Source organism: Anguilla anguilla, chromosome 14, assembly GCF_013347855.1.
Source record: "Anguilla anguilla isolate fAngAng1 chromosome 14, fAngAng1.pri, whole genome shotgun sequence".
Lineage (NCBI taxonomy): Eukaryota > Metazoa > Chordata > Actinopteri > Anguilliformes > Anguillidae > Anguilla > Anguilla anguilla.
This window is the reverse complement of record NC_049214.1, coordinates 17618156-17637289: the sequence shown is the minus strand read 5'-3', so window position 1 is coordinate 17637289 and position 19134 is coordinate 17618156. Positions and strand designations below refer to the sequence as shown.

The window sequence follows — 19134 nt, the reverse complement described above, 5'->3', positions numbered from 1 at the left end:
TGAACCACATAGACCGTAACACTGTGTACATAATTCTGACTCTGTTGTGACGCAAGCAATCTCTCCTTCATTCTGATAGGGTCCACCAGGCAAAGCGGGCGAGCCAGGACTGCCAGGCGAGCCAGGGGAGAAGGTAAAGGCAGCCAAATCCATGAGCACTTCCACGCTAGAGGCCCAGAAAACGATACCCTGGCTAATCCTCATGCTACTTCCCCTTGATTTCTACAAACCACACTCAGTCAGCGCAGGCGGGGAATTGGCTCCTGGTTCTCTGCTACTCACTGCTTTCATATGGTTCCTCCCTCACTCTTTTTACGGTAGTGCGAGGCAACAGTTAAAGAGGGCCAGGCTCTGGAGAGAACAGATAGATCCATTGAGTACCGTTTCTCCAAGGCCCTTTGGGTCACATTACCATCCCCATCTGCTGCCACTCAGATTGGAGAGCAGGAGCCTTGCAACAGGATCCCATCAGCCCACAGCACCTAACTCCCAGTCATTTCCTCTCCTCAGTAGCCCATAGCTTCTGTAATTTTTCTTCAGTTCTGACCATTTTAAAGCTCCATTTGATGAGCTGGTGCTGGGCAATACAAAGAGTGAACATACATCTCTGGGAACTGAGGAAGCATCCCAGTTACTAGCACTTGTTACATTTAAGATTAGCCTGCAATGGGACAGATAAAAACAATGACTGGTTTGTAGTCTGACAGCAGTATCCTGTGTATAATAAGAAAGAAATTCAAATCTCTAATAGCTTGTAAAGGAGAAAGGTTATATGTAAATTATAATGTAACCCGACACTTGGGCTTATTGGGAAAAGAAGAGAGAAAAGAACAGACAAATTTTTGACCCAGTTAAAATTATTTTGCCTAACTGGTGGGAACCTCAGTGACAATCTTTCTCCCCTTCATCTGATATGCTAATCTGTGTGAGAGTTGCTTGAGTAAAGTTGTTGGCCTGTATAAGCTCTATATATAGGTTCACCTTTTGGGGGTAATTGTCACCAGACATGGGCCTTGTGGGTTGAAAGGTCTCTTTCTGTTTAACTCACGATGTAATAAAAAGCTGTCTTGGGAGCCACTGCAGTATGGTGGTGTTATTTGAGACAGTGCTTGACATGTGTAGAATGTTAGTGCTGTATAATTTCATCTGGCTTTCTTTCTTTGCCCAGCATTTAATGGATCTGGATATGTGTCCTATATTTTGTTGTGAATGAAACGTGTATGCACAAATAGCCTGTAAACCTTTGGCAGCAGTAAGGATACTGCATAACTTCAGTCAGGATCGTCTAATATGTGCAAACTTAGGACTATAAGCATCTGCAATTTTCCCCTTTAAAATGATATAGCCAAGATTAATTTTACTATTTTTAAGAGAACTGCATATTTTTAGATGTGCATGATAAGGCTATATAAAACCAAACAACTTTTTTGTTTTGCTTGTTGTTGTTGTTGTGTATGTGTTTGTGTGTGTGTGCATACATGCATGTGTATGTGTGTGTTTTTAGGGTGCTCTTGGGACAGCTGGGAACATCGGAGAACAAGGCCTAATTGGACAGAGGGTGAGTATTCCCATTACCATCTGTTTTATCCCAAACTATGCCAGATTTTTATGATCTGAGAGTATTGGTAGATCCATGTTTTTCTATGGATATGTACAGAACACTCCAGATAAGAATCCTCTGGTGGTTATTGTGGAAAGCACTCTATATAAGAATCCTTTACTTTTCTAGGGAGAACCTGGGCTTGAAGGGGAGGCCGGGCCTGCAGGACCTGATGGAGCCAAGGTGAGAGGAGGGTGATAGACCCATTTCCCCCAACACGTAAAAATGGTTGTCCGCAATCTATCCAAATCTGCTCTTTATGATTCATTTATGATGACTGATTTGAGTCATCATCAATGAATTATCCATTTTCCCTCAACACTGTTGGTGATCTATTCATAGATGATTGCGGACTTTGGGGGGGGGGGGGGGGGGTGATTTGGAATGGTGATTGTGATTGCAGACCAATCTGCGGGGGCATTTGCAATGCCGGGCACCCTGTTGAAACCCCAGGCTTTATTAATTTTCATCTATTTTCCCTGAACACTGTTACTCATCCGACAGGGATGATACATACTGTGTCTCTCTAAGAGTAGAAGCCAGGGAAATACTTATTCTGAGGGACAGCTGGCACTCTGTCTTCCCTTGAGGTGATGCCATTGGATAGATGTGTCCCAGATATAACACTTGCTGAGGGAGCAAAGTCATGTTTAACAAGTTCTAAAGGAGAAAAACCAAAAACCATTATGAAAAGGAAAAAGTCAATAGTACAAAGGAAGAAGTCAATTCTATTTTATTGCTTTGACTTCAACATGAGTTCTTTTTTGTCCAAGTGACTTCTCATGCCAACCTTCTCACAGGGTGATGCTAACTATGCCTGACTATTGTATGCATTAGATACTGTATGAGGGCAAAAACTGAGCTAAAGCGGTTTGGGGTTTTTTATGTTTATGGTTTTATGAGTCATCTTGTCTCAACATGTCTGTATTTTAATGAGCAAAATCTGTTAGCTTGCTGTCCTATCATTGCATAGCATGGGAGGCAAATTGTTTTATTTTTTATTTTGAAAATTGTGACCTTCAACTCAGTTGTACCTGGGATGCCAGTCATTTGTATTCATGCTCCTAGGTCAGCTGAGAAGCATCCATCTCTGACTTTCAAAAATGTGGTGCTGAAACCATAGTGGTTTGCCTGAAAGTTCTTTAGAGATTCTACTATTCAGTGAGAGCACCGAGAAGGTGTCTCCTTTACCCGCACTGGTGTCTGAATCCTGTTTCACAACCTGGCCGTTTGTTGAAAGTATTTGTATATTCTGTATTTGCTGTGTGTCGGCAGGGCCCTCAGGTGGGGCCAGTGGAATGACTGCCGGATGTAGATGATGCTGGGTGGACCCCGGTGTGCATAACACCTGTGGTTGTCTCCTCAGGGTGAGAAGGGTGACATGGGACCTGAAGGCAATAAAGGCGACCACGGAGACATTGGTCTAAAAGGAAAGGAAGGGCCACCTGGATATCCTGGCCTTCAGGGTGTCAGGGTAAGTGTTGTCTCGTCTACTGGACCCTAAATTAGGGCTTTCCTCCAAGGCCAGTCCATATTGGGCGTAGAGGAGGGGCCATTTTGGATCCATTGTTGCTTGTAGCATTTAACTTCAATTGCATCTCTGCTATTCAAACAGAACATTTAACCACCATCGTAAAATGACAAAGCCAGTACCTTTGTTCTTAGTGTTGTTGTTTTTTGTACAGGGTAGAAGAGCAAACCTAGGCTGTAAATGGCTTATTGTGTTTGCTGTGTAATTTTCAAATGGTTGGTGGCACAAAATAACCGAAAGAGCTCAGAAAAAGCGTATGCTAAGTTTCTGAAATAATTTGAAGAAAAATAGCATTTGAGGACATGTAAAGTCATATTTGCTAAAAAAAAAAAATATTTCTACAACTATGGCAGGGCATGCAGATATATTTAGCTATTAGTTTATTTTTTATTTGGACATAAAGACGTAATACCTGGTTACACACTGTAATGATACAGCCATTGTAATTGTGCCTCCAATAAAGACTGGAGAAACCTGGCTGAAAGGCTGAGACTGCATGTTATTTTCGGAGGTCATGGTTGTCATCAACAGCTTAACTCAGTAGTACATGGTGCCTTACAGCATGACTCACCCCTTAATACACTGTATGACTCATGCTCCTGTGCACCTATTAATAATTATTTGTTCTGTATTTGGATGGTCATATTGGGAGGACTTCTTAATCATTTGAAAAATTAAGTTACAGTAAGTTCCATGTAGTAGTTTGTCTTTTTTCTTAATTTCTACTGATATATGAATGTCATTTTTAATATGTTAAGCCTGATCTTTATTTCCAGGGGCCTGAAGGAAAACCTGGCAAAATTGGTGAAAGAGGAAAAGCTGGAGCAAAGGTATTACCTCAGTCTTATTATAGCCGCCATAACAAATCCAGTTTCAGTGTGATTATTGGCATACCTGCTGTACTTAATACTTAATGGTTAGTCATGCCAAGGGCCCTGCACACTGTCTGTTTATTTCTTATCAACATATTCCAGCTTCTTTATATGGTTTCTATACCTTCCAGGGCACCAAAGGTCATCAGGGTTACCTGGGAGAGACGGGGTCAGTTGGCAAACAAGGGCCCACGGGATTTGTGGGACCGAAAGGATCCAGAGGAACGATTGGACCTGTGGTAATGTGGATGAATGATAAGCCTTTATTCAGAGTTTTGGGGTTTGACTGGAATCCTGATGAATAATAATACTGGAAAAAAATGTGAAAAAAAGCACACAGGCATTGCTAATTTGGGTCCAGTGGAGACTTAGCAAGATGAGGAATGATGGGATCAGACCAATGAGACAGTGCCTGTGGTGTGTTTCATATTTGGGGAGGGTGACCCCTGGTTTCCCTGTCCCACTTTCTCACAGGGTGCCCCCGGGCGTATGGGTCAGCAAGGGGAACCAGGATTACCAGGATATGAGGTAAGAAAAAAGTACATTGTTCTTTTACTACTTCTACCTATTGGATTACTGTATAACATTGCCATAGATCCAGAGAAGGGTTGTATCTTGCAGTTGATTCATTATCTAGAGTTTAGTTGAGGACAGCATGCAAATAAACTTCACAGTATTTTTTAAAGCCAGTCGGATCATGTAGCTAGTGCTGTATGTATGTGCTTCAGTTCTTTCTCATATCTAGACATTTGAGTTAAAGGCTCAGCTGTGCAGCACACTGTAGTAAATAATACTATGTTGGTGATTTGTCTCGTCAGGGTCACCAAGGACCACAGGGCCCGATGGGTCCTCCTGGACCAAAAGGTGAAAAGGTACACTCCCCACAGTCTCTGTCTAATGGCGTCATCTGTCTGCTTAAAATGCATGTTGGCTGAGTAACACCATGGTTAAGGCAAGGCCTCAGAAGGCTCAAAGCTGTTTGCCTAGCACTGTGCTACTATCCCAAGGATTTGTCTTTGGTGCTCAAATCACCACCTCAAATCCCTCTTGGACCAATAAAGACCAGGGTCCTGGGACTGTTTGTCCAAGCAGTTGCTAGAAACAATTCATCATTATTAGGTAACTTTCCAGGCTTTAAATGACTAACATACTCAGTTTTGAACTAGGTGATTGAGTGCCTTGCTTGAATGAAAATCTACATATGCATACTATGAGGCCAGGGTTGAGTTACACTGGTTCATATTATCTGAAGCTCTGTTACCATTTAGAGCACAGTGGGATTTTATAATGGTAGTTACACTCAGACCACAACTTGGAGCTTACTTAATTTGCTTAAATAAGAAAAATCTTTCAAGCACAATAGTCTGGATCTTTCCTGTGAAATAACTAATTGCAATGGACCATGCACACACTGTTCAGAAACAAATTTGTCTGTTGTGAAAGCCAAGGAAGAGTTGATGAAAGATTTTATCTCAATTTATGCAGCTAATTGGGTCAGATAAATGGCTCAAATAGGCTACCTAAAACTGCTTTCCCACAGGCTAATAACAGCTTGATACCAGTAACATACTGTTAGGTACCATGCATTGTGAGGTATTTGAATGTATAATTATTTGAATTAGCCTGTTACTGTAGTTGCAGATGTATGGACGATATTCAGGCTATGAGTTATATTTTGTAAATTTTGTTCAGGGTGCATACATGCAGAAATACATTATGTTGCTAATTTAATACAGTATAAACAGAATCAGCAGGTACATTTAAACAATCAACTGAGAAGAACCAGCAACCCCACCAAGATTGGTGGTGTATGATAATAGATTATAATTCTGAAACATATTACCAGTATTGCTCTTCACACTGAAGCAGTACCTCTACAATACCAGTTTCAAACTATTTCACAGAGGTTTTTTGTTGCCTGCATAATTTGTACACGGAAGTATGGCAGTTCTATTTCAGCATTGTTCTTGCTTGTAAATGTCTTGTGAAAGTAACTTAAAATACAAATCTATCCAGAAAAATTCACTAGTTCACATTAGTTTGGGGCTGTACCAGCTAAACATCACTCACCTTTAATGTGGCCACATTCCTCTCTTCCTCTCTGCAATTAAAGGATCCAAAAACAGTTGCTGCAAAAGCATCAGCACACAAAACTTCTGCTTAATGTGTAAATACCATTTAAATCAAGAAACACTTCTGAAATTAAAATGTTATTACTGTGTAACATAGTGATTGCCCACTTCATTGACCACTCCTCTCTGGGGTGGCATGTATGCATAACAAATCAGTGTTATGTGCTAGTGCCTGGTGGTAGCAGGGGAGGGGTGGGGAAAACCAAACTCATCAATAGCAAGAAATAAAGCTCACAGTTAACATTTACACTTGATGTCTTGGTAGTCATAATTACTAGTCAGCGTGATAAATGGAAGTCTGTTTTAACACAGCATGAAGTTCCTGAAAGAGCTTTTGCCTTGCTCTCACTTTGTCTGGCAACATGTGAATGGCTGATTCATCCCACAGACCAGTATTAGTAAACAGAATTATATCTGGAGTCTTGATTACTGAATTAATCCAACTCATATGCTATGAATAAAATTCTTGTGGCTTTTTTCAAAAGGAGATCTCCCACATCCATGCCACATAAATTTTGATTAATAGCATTTAGTCAAAATAGTTTGAATTTGGGTCATTGCAATTGTAGCTTTGTCTGCAAATTCCCTGTTATGGCAAAGGTACATAGGCTTTAATAAGAACAGTGTCTCTTCAATTCTGCGGTCACTATCTCTGTTCAGGGAAAATTCCAGCTTTAATGTTTCCTCTCTTCTGCTTAGCACATGACCAGCATGAAATATAAATAAGCGTTTAAGCTCTCATTGAGAGTTTGTTTTGAACATTGACACCATTCCTACAGCTGTCAATAAAATATCTAGTTTATCATAGAATACCAGGTTAACATTCTTTCAGACTTGAGCTTGGTCATGTGTGGTCTACTCCTCACTTGAACTACAAGATGTAACTAGATTCTGCCCCCAAGTGTCAGTCCTAGTCAATATCCAGCTATTTTAGAAAATTCTATGGGTTTGGATTTGGGGTGTTTAAGCTGGTTATGAAATGGTTAGATTAAGCAATTTATAGCAGCAACAAATTATAGCACTATTAATAGCCTTTCATCCAATGGTGAAGTACTCAACGTCATTTCCTTTTCTTCATCTTCATCAAGGGGGAACAGGGGGATGATGGGAAGGTTGAAGGTCCTCCTGGTCCTCCAGGTGACAGAGTGAGTTACTGAATATTTCTTTCTGTGTTGCAGTATATCTTTTTGACTGTGTGTTGAGGCCTACATTTTCCGCATTCTTATTTCTTTGCTTGATTTGATGGTCAGGGTCCCACGGGAGACAGAGGAGAAAGAGGGGAATCAGGGGACCCGGGGTACCTAGTAAGTACAGCTGTACAGCGTGTGTGCATGTCTTTGTTTGGCTTTATAAAAGTTAATGGCAGGTAATGATTTTGTACCCTTTACTCATTGTACTATGCTATAGTGGCAGTGCTTTGTTGCTAAGGAATCTTTATTTTTTAGGGGCAACAAGGTGTGGATGGAGAAAGAGGCAAGGCTGGGGCCACTGGATTACCTGTGAGTACACACACTCCATTATCCAGACATTATCCAGGCGTTTCCAGATATCTGAGAGTGGGCCACTGAGTGTATTAAAACAGAATATTCATGTGAATGCTGATACCATTTTGATGCCATTTCAATAATTTAGAGTGGTACATGACACTTGACTGCTTCACAGCTGCTGAAGGATTGAGGATTCACATTGAGGATTCCATCTCCTATATCAATGGGTGTATGTCAGTTTTAGCCCCCGTAGACATTTTCAGCACACACCAAATAGTATTACCTTTTGGTTATGACCTGGCTATTTTACATGTCGATTCTATTAAACAAACACATGCTGTATTTAAATGTTTTATTTTTATAGTATGTTTAAACACTCCATAGCAAGAAAGAAACACTTGACTAGTGTAGTCCTCTTCACTATATTAAAATTTAGAGCAGGCAACAACAGGCAGTTTCTCATAATAGGTCTTTACTGCCATTATAGCTTGTATAAACAGCTGCTTATAGAGGCTGCAGGACCTTTGGAATATACAGTGATGCTTCCTAATCTTTTGGGTTAGGGACATCCTGGACCACGTGGGCAGCAAGGGCCTAAGGGATCTAAAGGAGAGGAGGTAAGAGCCTTGCAACCGAGGAGAGTCTGACACTATGCATTTGCACCACCATTGTTTTCATGTAAGTGGTGTTCGAAATTTATATCAAACTGTTGGATCTGGGGTTCATTTTAGATGATCTCTTTCATGAACAGAGCCAATTATGTAACGTGCTACATAGTTAAAAATGTAATTTGTAGGTGTGTTTTCAAATTATGTCAAAATGCAGATTTGATCAGTTGCTGTTGAAATGCAAATGTAAATAAACTCGTTGGGAGAAGAAGGCTTTGTGTCACTTCATATCCCATATACAGAATGTAAAGATTGGTGTGGTGTGGTACTGCATGAGGCGATACTGGACCTAGTTGACTAGATCCATTCCTCTCTCTGCTTCAGGGTCAAAAAGGCAAGGCGGGCAAACGTGGAGAGTCTGGCACCAGAGGTCCACCGGTAAGTGGGGATACCCAAGGTTACAAAAAAATATAAGTTATGACAGCTACACCATTGTGTTTTTGAAGCATAATAATGAAGTGAAGTACCACAATGCAATCCTTGTGGTTCTCACTATAACGTGTATTTGCGCTTGTTATCATTTTGGAAATGTTGGGCTACAATTGGTGAAAACCTTGGTGTTTTGCGAACAGGGTCCTGTTGGCCCACCCGGCCCAAGAGGAGTAGTCGGTCGAGAGGGTCTGGAAGGTCACCCTGGGATGGACGGAATTTCGGGCAAAGATGGAAGCAAAGGAATGCCGGTAAGATGGCTAACTCACAGACAACCCTGAGCTGATGCAGGGTTTACCTGTTTGTTTCAGGGTCACCTGTTCATTCCCTCACAGTGCTCTTTGTGTCTGTGCTAAAGGGAGAACAAGGGGATGACGGGGCCTTTGGTCTCCCTGGGAACGCTGGGTTACGTGGCAAAGTGGGCGTGGTAGGGCTTCCGGGCACTCAGGGCTCATTTGGACTGAAGGTAAGAGGGCTAACATGCCACCCACTGTCAAATAATCAACAAAGTTATTTAAAAATCCAAATAATTGCAGAGTGAAAGAAGTGTATTCCATGTTTGGCAATTGAAGAGGTGTTAGGAGAAGGAGAGAGGAAGGGGCATTCCAGAGACAATCAGCATTTCCTGTGGTTTTATCTGTGTGGATTTGTCCCGACGCTCAGATCAGTCAGTCTGGGGTCTCCTCTGGCACCAGAAGGATCTCATGGCCCAGTCACTTCAATCACAGAGCAGCAAGCCAACTTCCACCAGACACTCCACACAGTCTGTTGGCCAGCATTGTTCCCTCTGCAGTCAGACAGGTATCCCTCTATGTGATTACTGTTCTCACCTGTGCTTTGTTCTGTCTTCTCTGCAGGGCGAGAGGGGACTCCCAGGCCAGACAGGACCCACGGGGAAGCGAGGATTCAGAGGCGGGATGGGATTGCCAGGGAGGCAGGGAGACCGGGGAACAAAAGGGCAGCCTGTGAGTTTGTGCAAGGACTCCAGGATGTACACACTGTTATTTCTCTGTTAATAGCATATTGACATAGGAGAAATTGATGCTTTCCATCTGTCCCAACCATGGTTTCATGCGTCGAATTGTGAATCAGAGACACTATATCAATATTGAGAGCATATGTGTACACTTTACTGGCTTTGATAAGATCATGACCTTTCAAGTGATTTTTTTCAGACTGCAGGACCACAGTTCATAATAGGAGTTCTTTAAGAAAGGTATTCTCTTAAATTCCAGGGTGATGTCGGAGAGCCAGGTTTCCCAGGCATTCTTGGGGTGTTCGGACCAAAGGTACACCATTCCCCCTTCTCTTTCACCACAGATATGATCTAATGATCGTCTAAAGCTCTGCCCTGTTCTACAAACGCTGGGAAATTTAATCATCTGTAAACGTTCACCATAAGAATTAAATATGACTTCATACGCATGTCAGCAATGTGGTTCTTATAAGTAAGTGAAAGCATTGTACATACCCAGTAATAAATCAATTATATTGTAAATTAATTTCAGGGCTTTACAAATGTGTTTCTCCACACCTTATGTAACAATCAGAGGAGCTGTAGTATGTGTGTGTGAGGGACAGTGGCTAAGGTAGCATAATATATATCTTGGGGGTTATAAAATACCCCAGTTTCTGTCACCAAACAATATTTTTGTCTCAACATGGCTAGTTTCCTCCATACCCTACATGAAACACAGCTGTTAAAATATTTCTGGTTTCACTTTATCTCTGGTCTATAAATCAGAACCTTACCTTCACCAAAAACATACTGTATTTGCTTTGAGCAAGACAGGATTTTATGGATCATTTCTTTTTAGTTCTCAGAGGCTGTGATCCTCTGCTGTTGTTTGTTTAATGTGTGTTTAATGCTCATTGTGGTAGGTTTGTTCTTGTGTGTTTAACTTAGTCTCATGTTCAACAGGGTAGTTGACAAGTTGTCAATCATGTCTGCACTTGTATTTACTCTCTCTCGGGAGAATATTTCCCCCTTCTAGGGAATTACTGCTCTTCAATCCCTGATCTTAGAACTTGTGTAGCATCTCCTAAATGCCAATGAAGAGGAAGTAAAGATATATTATATAAAATTGAATTTGGTTTGGGTAGACTATGGTAGATAACTGCATAGTTAAAAGGGAATTGGTCTATATTAACCAAAAAGGGCATTGGTCCCTGCTACAATGTGGACACATGAAAATGAAACCGCTAAAACCCATCCTCTGTTAGGTTGCTTTACATAAAAGAAGATATTAGCATTGTGCTGATGAAAATAACAAAGAAGTCTATAACTAATGTATTAATTTAGATTTGAAACACAGAAATAGTGCAGCATATGTTTCAAGTGCCAAATGATATGTAAGTGGAACCAGCAGCTTCTATTTCACAATAATAGTAATAATATGCTGTTATCAGATATGCGGTTCCATTGTGTGTGTTCTGGTTGTTTCCATCATGGCGGCATATTACTATACGTATTACTGTACATATTACACATTTTATGAAAATGTGAACAGCATTTCTCAAGTGCACACAGAAGGTGTAGATCTTCTGGGACTTCTGGGTCTCGTCCCATCGGAATGTACAGTAATGTAAAGCAGGTATCCAAGTAATTGATCAGTAGTGAACTACTACTACAAAACCTGAATTACCTTTGCAAAAAAGTAGATCCAATTGTGTAATGAGGTGTTTGAATGTAGAAAACACCACACATAACCTGGTACTCCTAGATATCTCTTTCCTACTCTAACTGAAATGTTCTCTCATTAGGGAATCGGTGCTATGTATTATATAAGGTGTTCAGTAGTCTCTGAATGCATCATCAGTCTACTGCTTCAGATTACTGTATGTTATATGTAAAGCAGGTCATAAAGCCACAAAAGTAACTGCTTTTAAGTTAGGCTTTGTATGGAAGGGTGGTGTTTTGATGTTTTGTGATAGAAACTGTAAACCTGTTTCCAGGGGACTCCAGGAGATATTGGACCAGTAGGTATTCAAGGGCCAAAGGGACCACAGGGCTTGATGGTAAGTAGGCCTTTCCATAATGAAGTTCATTAATCGTGTGCAGCATCATGCAACATGACACAAAGGTTTCGTTATCGCATTGTGGAGTAATTGCACACAGAGGTAAGACAAAATTGCAGGGTGCTTATTTCTCTCAGACTATGTTAAAGTTCTTCATGCCCAGGAATTGATTTTCGCTTTCTCTTTTCAGGGGAAAGAAGGTCAGATGGGCCCAATTGGTATAATTGGGCCCACTGGTGGTCCAGTAGGTATCTCACCCAGTTGTCCTCCATTCAGATAGTTGATACAGAACATTCAGTTTGTTATTGTGAATGTATCTTCTTCTTTTCTTCAAAGGGACCAAAAGGAGACAAGGGAAGCCGAGGGGAAAATGTGAGTTTTCTTCTTCATTATTTGTTCTGCCATGTACTGTATGTCTCGAATCAAATGCTTACTTTATGTTTGTATTTGTGCTATGTATACAACAAAATTCCAGAATTCCTCAACAATAGTACAGCTGTCTGCAATTGTCTTTGACTTGATTTGATTTGACTACAAGTAGCCTTCATCTCATCTCATTAATCTCATCATGTGATTTTTTGTTGGTTCCAGTCTCAGATAATGTAATGTTTATGCAACAGTAAGTGCATTCATAGCACTTATGAGGATAAACAATAGATGTTACAATTGAGTAGGTTTGTCCCATTATAAACATGTGAAAGGTTTGTTCTAACTTTTCCTCTGTCTTTTATGAACAGGGTGTACAAGGACCAAGGGTATGTTTTATCTATTTTACAAGTTCCTGTTAATTTTTCATTTAATTTGTTTTTATAAATAAAAAATGTATAAATATTATCCATCTTAAATGCACTGTCTTTTTACGCAATGGCATAAATTGCATCTGCGAGAACACTTAATAAGTAAATAAGTAAATGACAGCACTTAATGTATACTATAGGCCGATTTGAACAGAGGTCATTCTGTAATTCCGGCATGTTGCTGTATTTCTGACAGAACAACAGTTTTGATAAGGATACAAATGTAGATATACATTTACAGTGTAAATATATCATGGGGTTAATTCTGATTATTTATTCTTCAGGGGCCTCCAGGACCTCACGGGCCCCCAGGACCCCCAGTAAGTCCCCTAGTAAATCTCTTTCTATTTTTAGCTATTTTGTATTGTTGATGGCATGGAGACATTTAGTATAACCTTTTAGGAGACCAGCCACTGCAGGTACATTAGCACCCTGTAGTGTTTGCTGTTTTGTTATTCTTCCTCACTTTCTACAGCTCTAGCAAAAGAATTTGGTCTGTTTTTATGAAACTTAATATACTCAAATTAGTCCGTTTAGTAACAAATGGCTGCCACTCCTGCCTAAACACTTAAATCCAACAGGAATAGATCCCCTTCTCTCAAAGAACAAATATGACTCAAGGATTAATGACGTCATGAGACACTACATTTATTAATCAATTTTAATTTATTCCTCTAATATATGTAGATAAGGTTTGGCCAACTGGCACCAATTGAGTATGCAGGAATTCTGGACCAAGACCGTCAGTAAATCCCTGTTTAAGAAAAGTCTCTATCTCAAACATAATGGTCCATGAGCTTCTCTGTACCAACGCAAGATATAATTATACAACCAGATATGTAGCGTCCTGACTAAAACTTTAATTTAACAAAAACGAAAACAAACTGTCGATAGCGCACAGTTAGTTATACAATGTGCTGCAAAGCTGTGGCAGGGCTTTTCACCAGCAGTACAATTATCCAGGGATATGCAAGTTTTCAACAGACAGGTCAAATTTACGTGCAGCCAATACTGTTGCCATTCTTTGAACTGGAGTTAAAATTCTTTAAAAAAAATGTGTAAATATTTGTATTGTAATGCATGTAATTATGCGTTACTTAATTGGCTCATGATGTCATTTCATTTATTTAGAAACCCATTAGTTCAATTGAACTATTCTTCCTGGGTTCATACACAAATGGAGATACAAGCAAATCTAGCTTACAGTTATTATTCATGAAGAGATGAAACTTGTTGATTATATTAACGATAACATCCAGACAGTTTTCTTTGCACAGTTTAGGTTGTTGCATGATACCGACAATATTGAAAAGTTATACATTTAAGCTAAATGACTAATTCAGAGTATCAGCTTCCTGTGTCGATTATGTCGATTTTTAAAACATAGCATCGCATGATGGATGTTCATATTAATTCTGCTCTCTCTGATTTCAAGGGTCCTCCTGGTGTTCCTCTGTCATTCGTAAGTTCACATCAACATATTACACTGCCAGTTACCAAAGAACTGTCTTTGTTCACAAATGTAATCTCTGTAATGTATAATGTAATTCTGTAGCACACGTAGTAAAAGTATTTCTGCATATCCAGCGAGTATGAAGGGTTTGTATAATTTCATCTGACTTTTATTTATTCAGAAGCATGACAATCTTGGCGCTGCTCTCCAAGTGTTCATTGACTCAAACACGGCACTCAGGGCAGAGGTTAGTACTGAACTGTTATATATTTCTGTATGAGTGCACATTTCCTGCTGTTGTTTGACTGAGATGTAAACATTTTTTATTTCCTGCTATGGCGTCTAAAATCTGTAGTAAAAGACATTTATAATGTGTCTCCGCATGCAACAAGTGCATGGTGATTGCCTTGCCACATAGCTATACGTGTGGGAATTGAGAAGCCTTCATTCCCGTGGCTCTGTGATATGTGAGAATTTCTGTGTTCCTTACTCAGCCTCTCATTGATTTTCTCTCGAGCAGAATTACCAGGGCATGGACCTCCCCATGCTGGACCAGGGAACAGAGATTTTTAAGACCCTTCACTACCTCAGTAACCTGATCCAGAGCCTCAAGAACCCACTGGGCACCCACGACAACCCAGCCCGGATCTGCCGGGACCTCAAGGACTGTGAGCAGAGGATGAACGATGGTGGGGAAACCTGTATGATTTTCAGGGTTTACAAATATTACCATAAAAGACAGCGCATGCCAGTGTCACAATGTCATGGACACCACAGATGTGTTTCATGGATTGAAAATATTGAGTTTCAATCAGATTGAACAAAGAGGCAGTGTGTGTGTCTCTGGTCTGTTCCTCACCTGTTCTCAATTATGTCTCAGGCACTTACTGGATCGACCCAAACTTGGGCTGCTCCTCCGACACCATTGAGGTGACCTGCAACTTCACCAGCGGAGGTCAGACCTGCCTGAGGCCAATCACAGTGTCCAAGGTATTCACTCGTATTCAAATCATATTCTACTCTGTAATCTAGAAGGAAAAATATACACAAGCAACCAACAAATTTTGTTGTACAATAGAACCTCTGAAACACTACATGGCCGAACATATGTGGACACTTGACGACCAACATTTCATCCAAAATTATGGGCATATGGAGTTGGTCCACTCTTTGCTGCTATAACAACCTCCACTATTCTGTGAAGCAAATACACCTCTCCCTCTATAACTGAGAGTTGGGTCTATCTAAAATCAGCCTGTTTGGATCAAGTTTCCAAGGGAGCAAAATAATAAAACAAAACCAATATCCTTCTTGCGTGTAGTAAAACACATTTACTGCATTTATCAACACACTGACTTATGCATTCAATCATTAGCAATGCTAGAAGCCGTTTAAGTTGAGCTTGATAGTCAGACCTTGCCTGAGTTCCTCCGGACTGCTGATGTCCTTTCATTGTTTACTGGCTGATGCAGTATCTTTTATGATGTTTGTAATGTTTTTGTTTTTAAGAATGCAAGACAGGAAACACTTTTGCAAGCACTTGTTCAGTAGATATTTATTTTGGAAAGCCAATTTAGAAAAAAATATCTAATGATATCCCATGAATGATATTTTTATACTGACTAAAAACATTTCCAGCTACAAAATGAGTGTATTTTTAAAAAGACTAGGGTAATACAAATAACCAATATAATGGTTAATTCAAAATTAATTAGGTTGCATTTTGTTTGTAAGTTAAGTAATAAACAATCTGGTTCTAAACGCCACCCATTCCTGAAGGTTTCGGATCACTGAGGCTCTACTGTATTTTACCAGAATGATCTGTTGTGTTTCTTTACAAGAACATAAGAACGTGCCATCTGGAGACTCTCTAGCACTGTGGTTATGGTGCTTTGTTTTTGGGTGTGCAGCTGGAGATTGGTGTGGGGCGTGTCCAGATGAACTTCCTGCACCTCCTGAGTGCCGAGGCAGTCCAGCACATCACCATCCACTGCTTGAACGTATCGGTGTGGAGGGAAGGAACGTCTGAGCTCCCATCCCAAAATGCTGTTCGCTTCAAGGCCTGGAATGGCCAGATCATCGAGGCAGGAGGAGAAATAGAGCCACACGTGCTGCAGGACAACTGCTGGGTACGGCCATGGATGCTAGATTTGCATTATTATTACTGTGATGTGGGTAGCCTTATTAATGTCAATGGAAGGGAGTAACAGTTGTTGTGCTAGAACTATGATATAGAATATATGGATGTTGCAACACATATTAGAATCTGACATTTTCTTCTAGCTCAGCTGAGCCCTTTAATGATGTTACTCTGTTTCCTCAGATCAAAGATGGACGCTGGCATCAGACACATTTTGTTTTCAGCACCCAGGACCCAAACCTGCTCCCTATTGTAAATATATACAACTTGCCAAACACCAAACCCGGATCGCACTACCACCTGGAGGTCGGACCTGTGTGTTTCCTGTAGGGGCGTGTTCCCCACCATACGGCGAAATCGGGCCCTCGCACCCAAGCGAGCGGAGGAGACCTCTCTCCACATGTGCTGTCCAGAAGCCCGCCCCCGTTTTTCAGTGTTTGCTCGGACTGCAGAAACAGGACAATAGGGAACAGGGAGGCGGGGCACCAAGAGAGTTAAGGAGGAACCCGAGATTTCTCGCACTAATGACACTTCAAAAGATAAGCTCTTTTGTGATTTTCAGGAACTTTTTTTCATTCTGACAAGTCCTGGATATCCAGTTGGAGGAGATACTGCCAAATAATCTTTATGGGACAATATATTAACTTATTTGTTTCATATATTTTTCCATACCAAGGTTCTACATTCTGTTAAAAAAAGAATTGAAGTAATTGGGAACAATTATACATGTGTGGACATATATACTTCTTCCTTATTACTTTTATACATTTTATCTCATGAAAAAGAAATAACCTTCAAGTGCAATAGAAAATGAGAAGAGAATTTTTATATTCATCTTGTGTTTGCAATTATTTTTTTTAGGCAATTCAGGGGTGCTATTTTATCTACATATATGTTTCCTCCAAGTGTTGTTGGTCTTTTCTTGTCCCTACCTGGAGGTCTACTTGTGTGTCTTAACAGGTAGTGTATGTGCCTACTTCAGTTTCAGGTGAAGCGTATGCCAACCTGTATACTTCCATGTGAAGAAAGTACCTATCAACAGGTGTCCCTACCCAATCATCTCCCTGCAAGGCATGTCTGCAGGTCCTGCAGAGCGATCGACTGTAGTGAGGAACTGATGTAGACAGATGGGCGCAATGGAGCCTGCCCGCTGGCGAGACCTTGACGGCAGCCGCCCCAGAGAGCTGTCCCGCCCGTCACACCTGTGCCGCGGGTCTCTCTGCATCCACACACTCCTGGCGAAGTGGCAAATGGCAGGAAGGCTGGTGTGTGGATCCAGAAGAGTGTGTCTGATCAATGGTCTACCTCCCATCTCTTATGCATGGTGCTCGGGGGAAAAAAACCCTCAATTAAACAAGAGATGCTGACCTAGTGCTCCTGCTATGCCACCAACAAAGTGTAACACTTCTGTGGTAGGTTTGCATTTTTGAAGCCAGTTTTGCCTTTTTTTCACTATGCAGCAAAAATGGCATTCATTTAAGTGCCATTACTTGTAAGGGAATATTTTTATATAAACATAAAAAAATAGAAAAAAGATTTTGAGTCTACATATTTTTTCATGCAGCCAAACATCTTAGGGTTTCGAGGCATTTTTTAAAGAAAGTACTTTCTGCTCTTTTGTACAAATCCCCCAATAGCTGTTATTGATATTAGAAATCATTAGTAAAGATTTAGTTTTATTAGAAAGCTTTTTCTGTTGAAAACAAATGTGTATAATTATGCAAGCTTTGTTGTATACAGTGGATCCCTTCTTGCTAATTTAATGTTATTTAAGTGTGAAAAAGTGGTTGTCTACCAAGTAAAGTTCTCTTTGTCAAGGCAACAGGTCCTTTTTTCTGATAACTTTATGTATCAGTTTCCCAACTGGTCTTGGAGTTTATAGATTTTTATTTTATGTGTAAATTTGGGGCTCCAGAGAACAAATTTATTGCAATGTTTTTTATTTTTATTTTATTTTGTTAAAATTTTATTTTTTTCTATATGATAATCAAAACTGTACTGTACTGGGACTGTGTTCTATGCTATTTCTCGACATGTTTTTTTTTTTTTTTAAAGGAAGTGATTGACAATATGTGAACATTCTTTTTTGTCCTTCAGTAGTTAAAATGAGATCAGAATACCTCACATTTAAACACACCTGGAGCAATCATTTACTGTTCTTTCTTGCTATTTTCTTTCTTTCTCTATTTCTTTTTAAACAAGAATTCTGAGTCTGTGTGAAATATCAGCCTAAAATCAGCAGGTATTCAATTTTCTGAGGGGGAAGTACAGAGGGTGGTGGTGCTTGCCCATATTCATTTCTGTAGCTCTTGCATCTTCTCGTATACACCGTTTCACGTTTTCATGCATTAATAATGTTCAGATGTTCAATAAATATTTGAAACCCTAAGGAAATGGTTGCACTGTAATGTTTGAGAATTTAAGATGAACTGTTCATCTGCCTCCACCAGGGGTCTCTGTTAACTTTTAATCCACTGTTCATTTTAGACCACAAAGATTTGAGCATTAAACAATGATCTCTGGAATCACTCTGTTTTTTTATTTTTTATTTTAATGATTTGGATTAGAATTATGGATAAGATAGATGATCCTGGAAGATCTCTTGAAAGCAGAACACACCTGCATTGTCATAAACAAATGTGACGTGGCGACATAGCTCAGGAGGTAAGACCGATTGTCTGGCAGTCAGAGGGTTGCTGGTTCAAACCCTGCCCTGGGCATGTCGAAGTGTCCTTGAGCAAGACAACTAACCCCTAACTGCTCTGGTGAATGAGAGGCATCAATTGTAAAGCGCTTTGGATAAAAGCGCTATATAAATGCAGTCCATTTACCATAAACCAAAAAATCTGACTAATACTGAAAAACGGTTTTGCTCTCTGGGACATACTGGGTTAAAGATAAACAATATAACTTATACTGTTTTATTTGAACATTGAGCAAAGTGCAGATGCTTTGTTAACTTAATCTAAAATGCCTCCCTCTTCCATGAAAAAGAGGAAACGAGGAC

At 40.2% G+C, this 19134-nt stretch overlaps 1 protein-coding gene across 3 annotated transcripts in view; it reads left to right on the top strand.

Annotated features, from left to right (window-relative positions):
- Positions 1-18521, top strand: part of col27a1b (collagen, type XXVII, alpha 1b) — a 107199-nt gene extending 88678 nt beyond the window's left edge. For 2 of the 3 annotated variants that reach the window (XM_035392130.1, XM_035392131.1), the window contains exons 34-61: positions 80-133; positions 1505-1558; positions 1730-1783; positions 2967-3074; positions 3908-3961; positions 4135-4242; positions 4478-4531; positions 4822-4875; positions 7224-7280; positions 7386-7439; positions 7581-7634; positions 8186-8239; positions 8615-8668; positions 8863-8970; positions 9078-9185; positions 9577-9684; positions 9955-10008; positions 11675-11737; positions 11928-11981; positions 12074-12109; positions 12475-12492; positions 12819-12854; positions 13970-13996; positions 14169-14234; positions 14508-14676; positions 14868-14977; positions 15898-16116; positions 16311-18521. In XM_035392130.1, coding sequence (XP_035248021.1) covers positions 80-133; positions 1505-1558; positions 1730-1783; positions 2967-3074; positions 3908-3961; positions 4135-4242; positions 4478-4531; positions 4822-4875; positions 7224-7280; positions 7386-7439; positions 7581-7634; positions 8186-8239; positions 8615-8668; positions 8863-8970; positions 9078-9185; positions 9577-9684; positions 9955-10008; positions 11675-11737; positions 11928-11981; positions 12074-12109; positions 12475-12492; positions 12819-12854; positions 13970-13996; positions 14169-14234; positions 14508-14676; positions 14868-14977; positions 15898-16116; positions 16311-16457 — 2136 coding nt within the window. In that variant the 3' untranslated portion in view covers positions 16458-18521. Of the gene's footprint in view, positions 1-79; positions 134-1504; positions 1559-1729; positions 1784-2966; positions 3075-3907; positions 3962-4134; positions 4243-4477; positions 4532-4821; positions 4876-7223; positions 7281-7385; positions 7440-7580; positions 7635-8185; positions 8240-8614; positions 8669-8862; positions 8971-9077; positions 9186-9576; positions 9685-9954; positions 10009-11674; positions 11738-11927; positions 11986-12073; positions 12110-12474; positions 12493-12818; positions 12855-13969; positions 13997-14168; positions 14235-14507; positions 14677-14867; positions 14978-15897; positions 16117-16310 lie in introns of those variants that run through there. The other variant, XR_004762384.1, reaches the window with a different exon arrangement.
- The last annotated feature ends 613 nt before the right edge of the window (positions 18522-19134 follow it).